This window comes from Bison bison, unplaced genomic scaffold (assembly GCF_000754665.1).
Source record: "Bison bison bison isolate TAMUID 2011002044 unplaced genomic scaffold, Bison_UMD1.0 scf7180017864466, whole genome shotgun sequence".
Lineage (NCBI taxonomy): Eukaryota > Metazoa > Chordata > Mammalia > Artiodactyla > Bovidae > Bison > Bison bison.
In genome coordinates this window covers 6,615,152-6,629,541 of record NW_011495027.1, presented here as the reverse complement: position 1 = coordinate 6,629,541, position 14,390 = coordinate 6,615,152, and the positions used below count along the sequence as shown (strand labels likewise).

Here is a 14,390-nt window from a genome sequence, read left to right as displayed (position 1 = left end):
AAGGAGATCCAACAAGTCCATCCTAAAGGAGATCAGTCCTGGGTGTTCTTTGGAAGGAATGATGCTAAAGCTGAAACTCCAGTACTTTGGCCACCTCATGCGAAGAGCTGACTCGTTGGAAAAGACTCTGATGCTGGGAGGGATTGGGGGCAGGAGGAGAAGGGGACGACAGAGGATGAGATGGCTGGATGGCATCACTGACTTGATGGACGTGAGTCTGGGTGAACTCCGGGAGTTGGTGATGGACAGGGAGGCCTGGTGTGCTGCGATTCATGGGGTCACAAAGAGTCAGACACGACTGAGCGACTGAACTGAACTGAAATGAATGTATAAAGTACCCTGTGATGGGGATTAAGAGTACATGTAGGTAGATGACAAAGACTTTGTTCTTCACAGGTCTATATTCCAGTTTTGATTTTTAAAAAAGGAGACATATAATAAGTCAAAGACATTTAATAGGCACTGTGCACAAATCAGATTGTGACAGAAGATGTGTGATACAAGTTATAGAGGATGTGGTTGGAAAGATAAATGCTTTATTTACTTTTAAAATTTTTTATTGGAGTATACTTGATTTACAATGTTCTGCTAGCTTCAGGTGTTCAGCAAAGTCAATCACTGTACGTATACAAATATCCACTCTTTTGTGGATTCTTTTCCATATAGGCCATTACAGAGTATTGAGTAGAGTTCTCTGTGTTATATACAATAGGTCCTTATTAATTATCTATTTTATATAAAGTAGTATATATATGTCAATCTCAATCTCCCAATATCCCTAGCCCCACCTTACTCCCTGGTAACCATAAGTTTGTTTTCTATACTGGTAACTCTATTTCCGTTTTGTGTTGATAGGTAAGTTCATTTGTACCCTGTTTTTTAGATTCCACATATGCAATGTCATATATTTGCTTTTCTCACTCAGTATGATAGTCTATGGCCTTCCCAGGTGGCACAGTAGTAAAGAATCTGTCTGCCAATTCAGGAGACCCAAGGGACGCAGGTTCAACCCCTGGGTTGGGAAGATTCCCTGGAGTGGGAAATGGCAACCCACTCCAGCATTCTTGCCTGGAGAATTCCATGGACAGAAAAGCCTGGCGGGCTACAGTTGTTGGACACAACTGAGCACACATGCATACACATGACAATCTCTAGGTCAATCCATGTCACTGCAGATGGAATTATTTTGTTCTTTCATATGGCTGACTAACATTCCATTATTTATATGTAACACATTTTTTTTTACTTTTTTCAAATTTAAATTATTTATTTTAATTGGAGGCTAATTACTTTACAATATTGTAGTGGTTTTTTGCCATACATTGACATGAATCAGCCATGGGTGTACATGTGTTCCCCATCCTGAACCCCCATCCCACCTCCCTCCCCATCCCATCCCTCAGGGTCATCCCAGTGCACCAGCCCTGAACACCCTGTCTCATGCATCAAATCTGAACTGGTGATCTATTTCACATATGATAATATACATGTTTCAATGCTATTCTCTCAAATCATTCTACCCTCGCCTTCTTCCAGAGTCCAAAAGTCTCTTCTTTTGTTTATATGTAACACATCTTTATTCATTCCTCTGTTGATGGATAGTTAGCTTGTTTCCATGTCTTGGTTATTGTAAATAGTGCTGCAATAAACACTGGGGTGCATTAATCTTTTCAAATTATGTTTTTTTCCAGATATATGCCCAGGAATGGGACTGCTGGATCATATGGTATCTACTGTTAAGTTTTTTAAGGAACCTCCATACTATTCTCCACAGTGGCTATACCAGTTTACATTCCCATGACAGTGTAGAGGGTTCCCTTTCTCCACACTCTCTCCAGCATTTACTGTCTGTAGATTTTTTGATGATGGGCATTCTTACCAGTGCGAGGTGATACCTCATAAGATAAATGCTTTAAACAATAAATACTTTAAACATTTAAAATACAATAGAAAGTTTGGGCCAGAGGCTTCCAAGCTTTTCCGTTTCATAGTAGCCTAGTATCTCAACTTTTTCATTGTGCTAGTAGTCTAAATGATACACCGAACAGTTCTGTTTTATAGGATATTATAAATAACTATTTGAAAAAAAATATACTGAAAAGTAATCATATTTCATTCTTAAATAACCATGATCACTTCCTAATGAGATATGTGTACCTACTGGGCACTGTACAATTTATCAAACTTTGGAATTAGATTGAAAAGTGCCACCATTATTTTCTATTCCATATTGATTTTCCTATAGTATTTATTAATATAGCAGTGAAGGAAAATTCAGTTGGCATCCCAGGGTAACTTGTGAATTCACTTGGTATCCCAAGGTACCACAAATTTAGGAACTCAATTTGGTAACTGAAGCTTTAGAGTGATCTTAATAGTAGTAACAGCACTGTCCAACTATAAATTTGTCCTTCAAGATTTAATGTAGAAGTCTGCCATAATATAAAACTGATAATGATATCCAAAGCTACTAGAATATGACAGTATGCTGTACAATTCTGAAGAACACTTTCACATCCTCAAAATATTTAATGACATTATTTTTAAGGCAAAGCCCCTGCTGACATTCATGTTGATAATTTAAAGATTCTTGGGGATGGGGAAGGCCTGTGTATCCAAAATGTCACATTCACATGGGCCATAAAAATCTCTGTAGGTAATGGTAAGAAAATGGTAGGGTAGCAAATTTTAAAGGCAATTTCTTTACAGAAACACAGGAAAACAAACAAAATCAGGAAAACTAGTTAGAATAAACGCTACCAGAAATCTGGGAAACAGTCAAAGGTTTACTGCAACCAAGCAAATGCTTGATCAAAAAATGCAATGAACACTTGGTGGGAAAGCTTTGGGGCATTTTAATTTATCTCAGCTTCATCTCTCCTCTCCCCAACCCCAATGGCTTGGTGATAGTCCTGATGATGGTGTCTGTGCTCAGTCACTTCAAATCATGTCCAATTCTTTGCTACCCTATGGATTGTAGCCTGTCAGGCTTCTCTGTCCATGTGATTTTCCAGGTAAGAATGCTGGAGTTGGTTGCCTTGCCCTCCCGCCTCCAGGGGATCTTCCTGACCCAGGGACCAAAAGCACGGCTCCAGTGTCCTCTGCACCGCTGGCAGATTCTTTACCACTGAGCCACGAGGGAAGCCCAGGAGTCCCGAAGACAGCAGGCTTTATTTCTGATTCAGGTTCTTGGTGCCAGAGGGAGCATAGAAGACTACATTCTCAAAGAACTCTGGATGCCTGCTTTGACCTCTCTGAAGGCTCCCTGGAGGACTAACGGAAAAGGTTTACCTTTCTTTCAACTAACTAAGAAATCTTTCAAAGCAGAGAAACAGCTAAGTACAAGGCATTGAAAGGCAAATGAAGCCTGGAGCAAAGGCTATCAGTTGTCTATATTATTTAAGAGACATCCTATAGTCTTAGGGGGGCGGGAGATAGGAAGTAAGCTGTTTTAGGGAATAAGAGCTCTGCAATGTTTCTACATGTTACTGGAAAACCAGAAGACTAGCTGCAAAAGCAGACATCCTCAGAAGAGATCTAAGAAGGCACTAAGCTTTCACATCAGGCTGATATTCAAGCTCTGTACAAGAAAAGGCAGAATTATAAAATGCTTGGGTGAATGCTGAAAGTATGCCTTGGCACACAAACAAAGAATTCAGCTGCAAACGTAAGGCAAATTTTTCTTTCTACCTGCAGGCATTAAAAAAAAATGTCTGTCAAAACACTAGTTGACTAATAACTTAATGGAGACTTCAGTGACCACACATAATTACAAAGTCACTAAACAACTACATCCTGTGTCAAACAGCAATAAGAAATTATAGAAAATGGGACTATATTCCAGAGTTACAAATAATATTCACCATAACCAGCTTTCAATAAAAAATTATGAGGCAAGCACATAAATAAGAGAGTATGGCCAATTCACTAGAAAAGTAGAAATTCACAGAAACTATCCCCACTGCTGCTGCTGCTGCTAAGTTGCTTCAGTCATGTCCAACTCTGTGCGACCCCATAGGCTGCAGCCCACCAGGCTCCCCCATCCCTGGGATTCTCCAGGCAAGAACACTGGAGTGGGTTCCCATTTCCTTCTCCATCCATAAGGAAGTCAAAACATTGGATTTACTACACAAAGGGGTCGTTGGATTGACTATACCAACTGTCTTACAAATGGTCAAAGCTTACATGTGGTCAAAGACCTAAAAGAAACCAAAAGGGAAAAAGGAGAATAGTATTTCAACAAATAGGGAATATTAATAAAGACATAGAATTTATAACTAAGAACCAAATAGAAATCCTGGAGCTGGAAAGTACACTAATTGAAATTTTTAAAGTTTCCTAGAGTTGTTCAACACCATATTTGAGCAGGCTGAAAAATCAGAAAACTTAAAGATATCTGAATTGAAAGTGCAGTCTTAGGAAAAGAAAGGGAAAAAAAAATGAAGGAAATTCAATGTTGGGGAATGAAGGATGTTATTGTGAAGAGAAAAACTGGAAAAATTAGACTCTAGCACATGTTTACTACAATAAATGCTAAAGAAAGGACTATAGGCTACAGGAAAATTTTAACAGAAAATTTCAAGTACAACAAGAGCAGAAAGAATAATGAGTCACTAGATATAAAGGACAATGCTTTGTTTTGTTTTTTGAAAAAAATACTTTGTTGACCCTTGAACAATGTGGGAGTTAGGGACACTGACCATTTGCAGAGTCAAAAATGTGCATGTAACTTCATAGTAGGTTTTCCATATCTGTAATCCCATATGCACTAACTCAATCAAACATGGATCACCTATACCTTTAAAGTTTTTTGCTCTTTAAAGTAAAAACAAAACTAGAAGATATAGATTGGAAATGAACAACATGGCTTTGAACTGAGCAAGTCCACTTACATGTGAATTTTTTTCACTAAATACTTAACCATAGTGCTCTATGATCCACAGTTGGTTGAATCTGAAGACATGTGGGTGTTGATTGAAGTTATATACAGATTTGTGACTGCAGAGGCCTGGCATCCCTAGCCTGCGTTACTCAAGGGTCAGCAACTAATTTGGAAGAGTATATACTATGATCACAGATTGTATTAAGTTCAATATGCATATGTGAATCTCTAAAGTAAGTAATAAACACACACACACACACACACATGCACAGGCATCCCAAATTTGATGAATGACATGAATCTACACATCAAGAAGCTCAAAGAATCCAAGTAGAATAAACTCAAAAGAAATCACCATTTTGAGATGCATTATAATCAAATTGTGAAAAACCAGAGACAAAAAGGGGAATCTTGAAGGCAGCAAGAGAGAAGCAAATCATTAGTTACCAAAAATCCTCAATAAGATTAAAACTTGATTCTTTATCAGATAGCATAAAAGCCAGGAGGGGCTGGGATGATATTTTTAGAATGCTGAAAGAAAAAGCCTGTCAACCAAGAATGCTATATATGCAAAACTAACCTTCAAAAAATTTTGATATTTGGCAAAACTAATACAATTATGTAAAGTTTAAAAATAAAATAAAATTAGAAAAAAAAAATGAAGGAAATAAAAGATTCTAGAATAAGCAACAGTTAAGGGAGCTTATCACTAGCAGATCTTCCTAGAAGAAATACTAAAAGAAATCATCCAGATTGACATGAAAGAGAATACTAGACAGTAACTTGAAATCATAGAAAAAAAAAATAGCATCAGTAAAACTAACTACATAGGTAAATTAAAAAGCCAGTATCACTATTAATATATTTTCAGTTTGTAACTCCATGTTTACTTTATGACTTAAAAGACACGGATAAAACAATAATTGTAATATAATATATAATACAATCTAATCAAATGGGCACACAGTGCATAAAGACATACTCTATGTCAACAAAAATATAATGATGAGGATGCACAGACGTATAGGAGCAGAGTTTTTGTGACCTACTGTTATAAACTTAGGATATTAACTGTAATCATTAGAGTAACCACTAAGAATAATTTTAAAATATACAGAAAAGAAGTCAAGGAAAGAATAAAATAAAGGTAAACTAGAAAAATTCAATCAAACATAAAAGAAAGCAAAAGAATTCAGAAAAAAAGATGAAGATTTATAGAAAACAAATAGGAAAATGGTAGAAGTAAGCCTTTTTGTTCCATAATAATGAATTTGGCTGGTTTATTTCCCTGGTTCTTAAGAGGGATCTTCTAAACCCTTTTCAGTTCCCTAGTAATAGCAGTATCTTTGTTATTCATGGTGGACTCCTCAGACCACATGTGAGTTTATGCTAACAAAATGACTCACAGTAGGCCTGTGCACAGTTCCAGAATGGGGGCTGGCTATAACACAAAGACCAACTATATGGTTAGAGGGCTCATGTTTTGACCCACATATCAGTCAGAACTATGGTCTTTTGGAAAAGGTCAGGGTCTAGAGACTGATTTCAATCAAGTGGCCAATGATTCAATCACTCGCTCCTATGTATTAGGTTGGTCAAGAAGTTCCTTTGGTTTTTTATTAGTAAAAATAAAAGACACATTTTTCATTTTCACCAAGAACTTCACTCAACAATATATTCACTGTTTTGTTTTACCACCTTGTGCCAATTTTCAGTCCAACTTCATAATTCCATCTTTCCAAAATTTTTTTATCTTTTAAAGAACTGTTCCAGATGTCTTTTACAGTCTTCTAGGGAATTGAATTTTTTTTCCATTAAGAGAATTTTGTAAAGACTGAAGTAAATGGACATCTGAAGGTGCAATGTCTGGGGAATAAGGCAGATGAATCAGAACTTCCCAGCCAAGCTGTAACAGTTTTTGCCTGGTCATCAAAGACATATGTGGTCTTAGGCTATCCTGATGGAAGATAATGCATTTTCTTTTGACTAATTCTGGATGCTTGTCATTGAGTGCTTCCTTCAGTTGGTCTAACTGAGAGCAGTACTTGATGGAATTAAATGTTTGGTTTTCTGGAAAGAGTTCAATCCTACCATTTATACAATATTATCTTCTTATGAGGAAGACTGGCCTCTGGTGTGGTTAGTGGTGGTTCATTTCACTTGTTCCATGATCTCTTCCATTCTGTATTATTGTACAGTATCCACTTTTCATTGCCCATCACAATTTGTTTTAAAAACAGAATGTTTTTGTTACATTTAAGTAGAGAATTGCATGCAGAAATATAGACCAGAAGGCTTAATTTACGTGGAACCCAAACACCAAAGTGATTAAAATAAGTAAACTGGTGGAAATTATTTTCAGTGCTTGATTTGGATATTTTGAGTATGTCGGCTGTCTCCTGCATAGTATACTATTGACTGATCTCAATGTCTTGATTGATTGCTATTAACTTCAACTGGTCTACCCCACCATGTAGCATCATCCAGTGAGAAATCTCCCGCATAAAATTTATCAAACCACTTCTGACACATTCCATCAGTCACAGCACCTTCTCCATACACTACACAAATTTTTTTCTTTTTTGTTTCAGTTGTTATTTTTACCTTTCTTGAAATAATAAAGCATAACACGCTAAAATGTTACTTCTTTCCTGCCCCCTTCAATATTAAAATGGCTACACAAAAATTCATTAATTTTGATAAGTTTTTAAAAAATGCATGCTGATATGACAGCTGTCACAATACAATCCAACAAAATTTTTTCCAGTTAAAGACAATTAAGTTAAAGTTAAAGACAATTAAGTTAAAGACAATTAAGTACTACTAGAGCCAACTTATGGAAAAAAACGAACAAACCCTTTCGCCAACCCACTAATAAAGCCACAATAAAAATTCTGAATAGTCAGAGCTATTACTGGCTAAAAACAGAAATTGATGTTCTGTGAGGGTGATGCATATTGACAGCAGGGAAACTGCCAGATCTCTCCCTATTGTCTCTTCTTTGGTTTTAATTTGTAGCCTTTATAATAAAATTTTACTTATAAATATAGAGCTTTTCTGAGTTCTGTGACTTGTTCCATGGAATTACTTTGTCTGAGGTGGTAGTAGGAACCCCTAAATTTGTAGCCAGTTGGTCAGAAGTGTGAGTGGTTGGGGAAACCCCAAGCTTGCAGCTTGTGTCTGAAGTGAAGGCAGTCTTGTGGGGGACTGTGCCATAAACCTATGAAATTTGACCTAACTCTGGGTAGTCAGCATCAGAATTGCACTGCACCTTATCAGTAATTATCTTAAACATATATGGATTAAACTGTTCAAAATAAAGGCAGAGACTGAGAATGGATTAAAATAAACAAACCCAAACCATGACAAAATTATATGCTGTCTAAAAAAGACTCATTTTAGAACCAAAGACATATATCAATTGAAAGAGGAAGAACAGAAAGATACTCAGTGTAAACAGTAACCAAAAGAGAGCTAGAATGGCTACACTAACATCAGATAGACTACTTTAAATCCAAAATTGTTACAGTAGAAAAAGGATATTACATTTTGATAAAATAGTCAATCCATTTAGAAGATAAAAAATTATAAACATATGCACTGAACAACAGAGCCTGAGAACATATGAACCAAAAACTTATATAACTGAAAGGAAAAACAAGCAAATCTACAAAAATAGTTGGAGACTTTGCTACCACTACCACACTTTCAAAAATGAAGCTAAGATGGCAGTAATTTTTTTAAAAAAAGGAAAAATCCAGTAAATTCCCCACAAATGAACCTTCAAGTTGAGAACTTTCCAAGATGTGAACATGTGTTCATGTCCAGTCATGCTCATATAAGTTAGCTCACGCGTTTGGGGTATACCGTCATGTGTATGCATCCTCTACAAGTGACTGTGATTTTTCTGTACCCGTATTGTATAGAGTGGCTTCCCAGGTGGCACTAGTGGTAAAGAATCTGCCTGCCAATGTAGGAAACACAGGAGATGTGGGTTCGATCCCTGGGTTGGGAAGATTCCCTGGAGGAGGGAATGGCAAACCACTCCAGTATTCTTGCCTGGAGAATCTCATGGACAGAGGAACCTGGCAGGCTACAGTCCATAGGGTCACAAAGAGCTGGACACGACTGAAGTGACTTAGCATGCACACACTATATAGAGTACAGTAGCACAATATCATTATTTTAAGCTAAATCTGCAAGAGGATGACTTCACTGAACTTGTTGTTCCATATAAGGAGCTTACTAATGAAGACCTATTGGAATTGGAGGCCCAGAGAAAGGACAAACAGAGATAGGAGGAAGAAGAAGTAACTGAAGAACCGAAGAGACTCATGCTGCAGGAAATGGCAAGGGGATTTTCTTTATGTGAGGAGGCACTATTAGTTTTTGAGGCCAGGACTTGAACATAGAACAGTACATGAAAGGTACTGTTCTACAGTACCTACAGTACAACCTACAACCTACAGTACAACAACCATTCAGAATGCAATCCTGTGCTATGGTGTCATCTATGAGGAGAAAAGACAAGAGCTACTAACCAGACACTGGCTTGGCCAGAGGAGCCTGACAGGCTACAGCTGATGGGGCTGCAAAGATTTGCACATGACTGAGAGGCTGAGCATAAACAAACATCACTGAATCATTTTTTCCAGGAGCTAGATAGAACTGAATCCAGCAAAGAACCAGAACCTGTGCCATCAACATGAGGCGTGAGTGAAATAGCAGCTTGCCTTCCATCTCCTATTGCTGACAATCTTCAACTTGACCATCTCACACCCCCTTTCCCTTCTCCACTCAGTAACTTCTCTTGCCTGTTCACTTGATGCCAGTCCCTGTATGCCAGCTGTTGTACTGTACGACTGTACTTCTCAAGGTACTGTAAGATTAAAAATGTTTTGTTTTTTATGTATTATTTGTGTGAAAAGCATTATAAACCTATTACAGTACAGCATTATACAACTGACTGTGTTTGGTAACCTAGGCTAACTTTGTTAGACTTATAAACAATTGGACTTATGAACATGTTTGTATCTAGGAGACTTACTGTAACATGTGTTGTTGAGGAGAATGCAGAGAAATGGGAACCCTCATGCTTTGCTGTTGGAAATGTAAAATGATGAAGTCCCTATGGAAAATAGTTTGATGGTCCCTCAAAAATATAAGCATAAGATTTCCATATGACCTGGTAATTATACATCTAGGTATATTCTAAAAATAACTGAAAATAGGTGTTCAAACAAAAACCTGCAAACAAAAATTCACAGAAACACTATTCACAGTAGTCAAAAGGTGGAAATAACCCAAATGTCCATCAATTAATGAACAGATAAATAAAACCAGACATATACCTGTACAACAGAATATTTAGCTATAAAAAGGAATGTAGTATTGATATATGTCTTAAAAAGAATGAACCTTGAAAACAGTACAGAAAAATGAAAGAAATCAGACAAAGAAAGCCACAAATTATAAAATTCTATTTATAGGAAACATCTATAATAGACAAATTTATAGAAACAGAAAATCAACTTTGACTGCTAGGTGTTGAGGGGAAAGGGGGAATTGGGAATGACTACTTAATGGGTCCTGGGTTTCCCTATGCAGTGATGAAAATATCCCAGAACCAGAAACCGGTTAGAGTTGTACAATTAGTGTGGGTATACTAAATGCCTATGAATTCTGATTATTTTAAAATATTATTAAATATTATTAACCATTATCTGGTTATTATTAAAATGTTATTAACCATTATTTTAAAATGGTTAAAATAATAAATTCTGTTCTATCTCACCACAATACTTAAAAATTGTATAAACACATTTTTATTCATTATTATTAAATCAGAACCAAATATAGACTAAAAACGCATGAAAAAAAATCAGGAAGATATATGCTACATACCTGTTAGTGCTGCTGGTTTGGACAGGGTACTATATTGGTTTTGGGTAGATATCATACTTTGACGTGGACTTAGTGTTGGTGATGCAACAAGTGAAAGCTCCTCAATAATAATACTGCTTTTGGGATGATTCTTGGGAAGTTCATTTAATCTCTGCTCTAATGAATACTTTAAAAGGTCCAACTTCTGACTTGATTCATTAAATCTTGCTTGAGCCTTACAAAGGGAAAAGATAACATTATCATTTAAATAATTATATTCTTTGAGTATTTATTAAGCTAAAATTTTTATTTAAAATTACCTCTGAAAGTGCTTTTCTGTCTGTCACTTTTCCTGAGCCAAGTAATTTCATTACATTCTTTGCACCTTCTGCTACTGCAAACTCTATCCTAAAATGATGCCTTAATTCTTCCATTCGAAGTTCAAGAGGACTTATGACAGGTTTGGCTAAAGAAGGGGAAAAAGAAAACTTAATTGAACCATTTATTTGACTTTCTAATACATAGTAACTAAAACTCAAGAAAAAGAAAGTAATCCTTATTCTAAAAGAAAAGTTAGTACTTAAAAATCAATAAACATTGAAGTAAATAAACACTTAACAGACACAATGTTAAAATACACAATCTTTTATTTTTGCCACCCAAACTCAAAGATAAAAACTCAAGATAAAAAACAGTATGCCTCTTTCCTCCCTAATTCTGAACCACCACTTCTTTCCTATATAAAATTAATTTAGTACTATATATGCCCATAATGGTAAGAAATGACAATTTTATCTGTTCCATCACCATTATCAAAAGCCAATTCATTGGTCTGGACTGCTTGAAGAATCTGCATTCGTATCACTTCTATTTTTGTCTTGCTGTCTTGGAGCAGTTGCTGAGCTGTGCCATGGAGTTTCCGATCCTATGAAAAGTAAGTTTGAAAAGGTAAGCAGAAACACAGACAAATAAAACATTTTTATAACTTCTAAGTAACATCAAATGATATCAGCAAGTGAAAAACAAAGATCAAAAGAATATATTTCTGAGTACTATAATATATATACTTGTAGATATATTTACTTTCAAAAACTATCAAACTGATCGGATGGAAAATAAGAAAAACAATTCCATTAGTTAAAAGCTAGGGAGTTAGTTTTACTGAATAAACTTCTGTTATATGTCTCAAGACTTCAAGAAAGGGCCTGAATTAAGTGAAATAATGTCCTTTTTCTCATTCAAGTTCCGGTAACACTGAATCACAAAAAACTTACCATTTTAGGAACTGTGGTATGCAAAATAACAATCCACATAAAGATGTCCATGGGGCAATCCGCCAAACTTTGTGAATTTGTTACCTTATATGTCAAAGGGGAATTAAGATAGCAGATAGAACTGAGGCTGTCAATCACCCAATCTTAAAATACAGAGTCAGATGGGCCCAATGTAATCACAAGGGTCCTTAAATGTAGAAAAGGAAGGCAGAAGAGGAGGTCATGTGAGAAGAACAGGAGCCACTGTTTTCGGCTTCAAAGACAGAGGAATAGGGCCATGAGCCAAGGAACATGGCAGCCTCCAGAAGCTAAAAAGGGCAAGGAAACAAACTTTCTCCTACATACTCCAGAATGTGAAATCCATTTCCAATTTCTCAATTATAAAACTATAACATAATAAAGTTGAGTTGTTTTAAGCCAATGAATTTGTTAACTGATTACAGCAGCCACAGTAACCAATATAGGGTTTCTTTTTTTTTTTTTAAGTCATGAGACAAGTAACAGAAGTTAATGCCATCTCCTAGTTAGTTATATTAGCTGTCAAAGTCTAGTATGCTTCAATCTACAAGAAAAAAAAAAGGAATGATAAATACAACTAAGCATCAAGTTAGAAAGCACTCAATCATAGGAAAGACCAATTTTTTCATATTGTTTACACATCTCTACTAAGGCAGTCTGTATTAATTTGAAAATACTAGAAGCTAAGAGACAAGCATCAGATGTGCAGCATCATTTCAATAAATCAAACACACACAATATATCATGACACTGAATAAAGGGGAGAATGGAGATATTTACGATGGGAGAGACAATATATATAAGGAAAAAAAAGTGAAGTGAAAAATGTATCATGTTAAACACCGAACTAGGTTAACATGCATTGAAGGCAAAAGCAATTAGCAAATACATGAATTTTTCTTTCATTTCTCTCCTATTCCTACAGTTAATAATTTAGGAACGAGCATCTGGTCAGACTTTGTTGTTTATTAAATAAAATATTCAGATTTCACATTAAGGAGCTGGGCTTAAATAGTTTACTAAGTCCTTTAAATATTCATTTACATGAAATGTGTGTGTGTATCTGTGCATGCATGCACGTGCACACACACACTATACTTTTTTAAAACTATGCTTTACCATTAAGGACATTAGTTTGAATCTAATTGCTGTCTATGACTCATTATATATGCTTTTATGAATATACATATTAATCTTCCAAGTTTAAAATGAAAAAAAAACTTTAAAATTTCCTTCTGTTATCCAGGAGGAAAATCAGACTAAAGATTCAAAATAACTTTTCTATTTCTTTGAGACCAGATTAAAATAATAGAAATATTAATACTTCAAAACTTCTAATTTAATGGGATATATAGCTTTCCTAAAGAAATCATGTAAATAGGAATACCATTCTCTACAATAGGGAGCTGCTGTAAGCATTAGATAAAACTAAAATTATATTGCCTAGCATGATTGCCATTAAAACGTTGTCTTTTAGAGGAATAAAAACAATGATTAATTATATTATTTTAATGAAGTTCTAATGTAAAAGTATAAATATTAAGTAAAGTGTTTTTAAAATACTAGGCTTTTCAAATAAGCTATTACTCTTATTACTTTTATCACTATCTGTAAACAGTAGTTCTGTCATTTACTTCTTTAGAAATACTCTTCTTAACTATTTTAATTTAACACACAAAGACAAGTATTTGTATTTCATTTTACAAGGTAAATGATTTTTCCACATGGACTTCTGAAATATCTGCACAGATGCTAAAGTGTGAAAAAGGTTTTTAAAAGTGATATTGGATGTTACCTATCACAGGCAATTGACAGTTACTGAATGTCAGTCTAATGCTTTCCAGCATTCAACGAATTTTTACTATCAGTTGTATTTTCTCAGGCATTCAATGGACTTATTTATTGAGCACCTAATACATTCAAGGCAAGAGAAAAGCTAGATCCAAAGCATAAGACTTGGTTTATACATTACAAAAATATTGATTTTTATCCTAAGATTATGAGAAAAATTTTATATAAATAGGTTGAACCATAAGAACATGCCAATATCTGACTGATTTTAACTAAACAAATAGCAATTTCATTTGGTTCAACCTAACAGACCACATGGTACTAGTTGTAAGAATCTGCCTGCCAATGCAGAAGATGCAAGAGATGTGAGTTTGATTCCTGTGTCAGGAAGATCCCCTGGAGAAGGAAATGAAATGGCAACCCGTTCCAGTATTCTTCCCTGGAGAATCTCATGAACAGAGGAGCCTGGCGGGCTACAGTCCATGGGGCTGCAAAGAGTCAGACGTGACTGAGCACACAGCCTAACAGACTAGATAAAATAG

General features: G+C 35.5%; 1 protein-coding gene across 4 annotated transcripts in view; it reads right to left on the bottom strand.

Annotated features, from left to right (window-relative positions):
• The window catches only part of PKN2 (protein kinase N2), a 141,301-nt gene that overhangs the window by 49,794 nt on the left and 77,117 nt on the right, over nt 1–14,390 (bottom strand). For all 4 annotated transcript variants that reach the window (XM_010860347.1, XM_010860348.1, XM_010860346.1 and 1 more), the window contains 3 exons: nt 11,573–11,690; nt 11,086–11,231; nt 10,787–11,000 (listed from right to left, as the gene is read on the bottom strand). In XM_010860347.1, the coding sequence (XP_010858649.1) occupies nt 10,787–11,000; nt 11,086–11,231; nt 11,573–11,690 (478 nt within the window). The remainder of the gene's footprint in view (nt 1–10,786; nt 11,001–11,085; nt 11,232–11,572; nt 11,691–14,390) is intronic.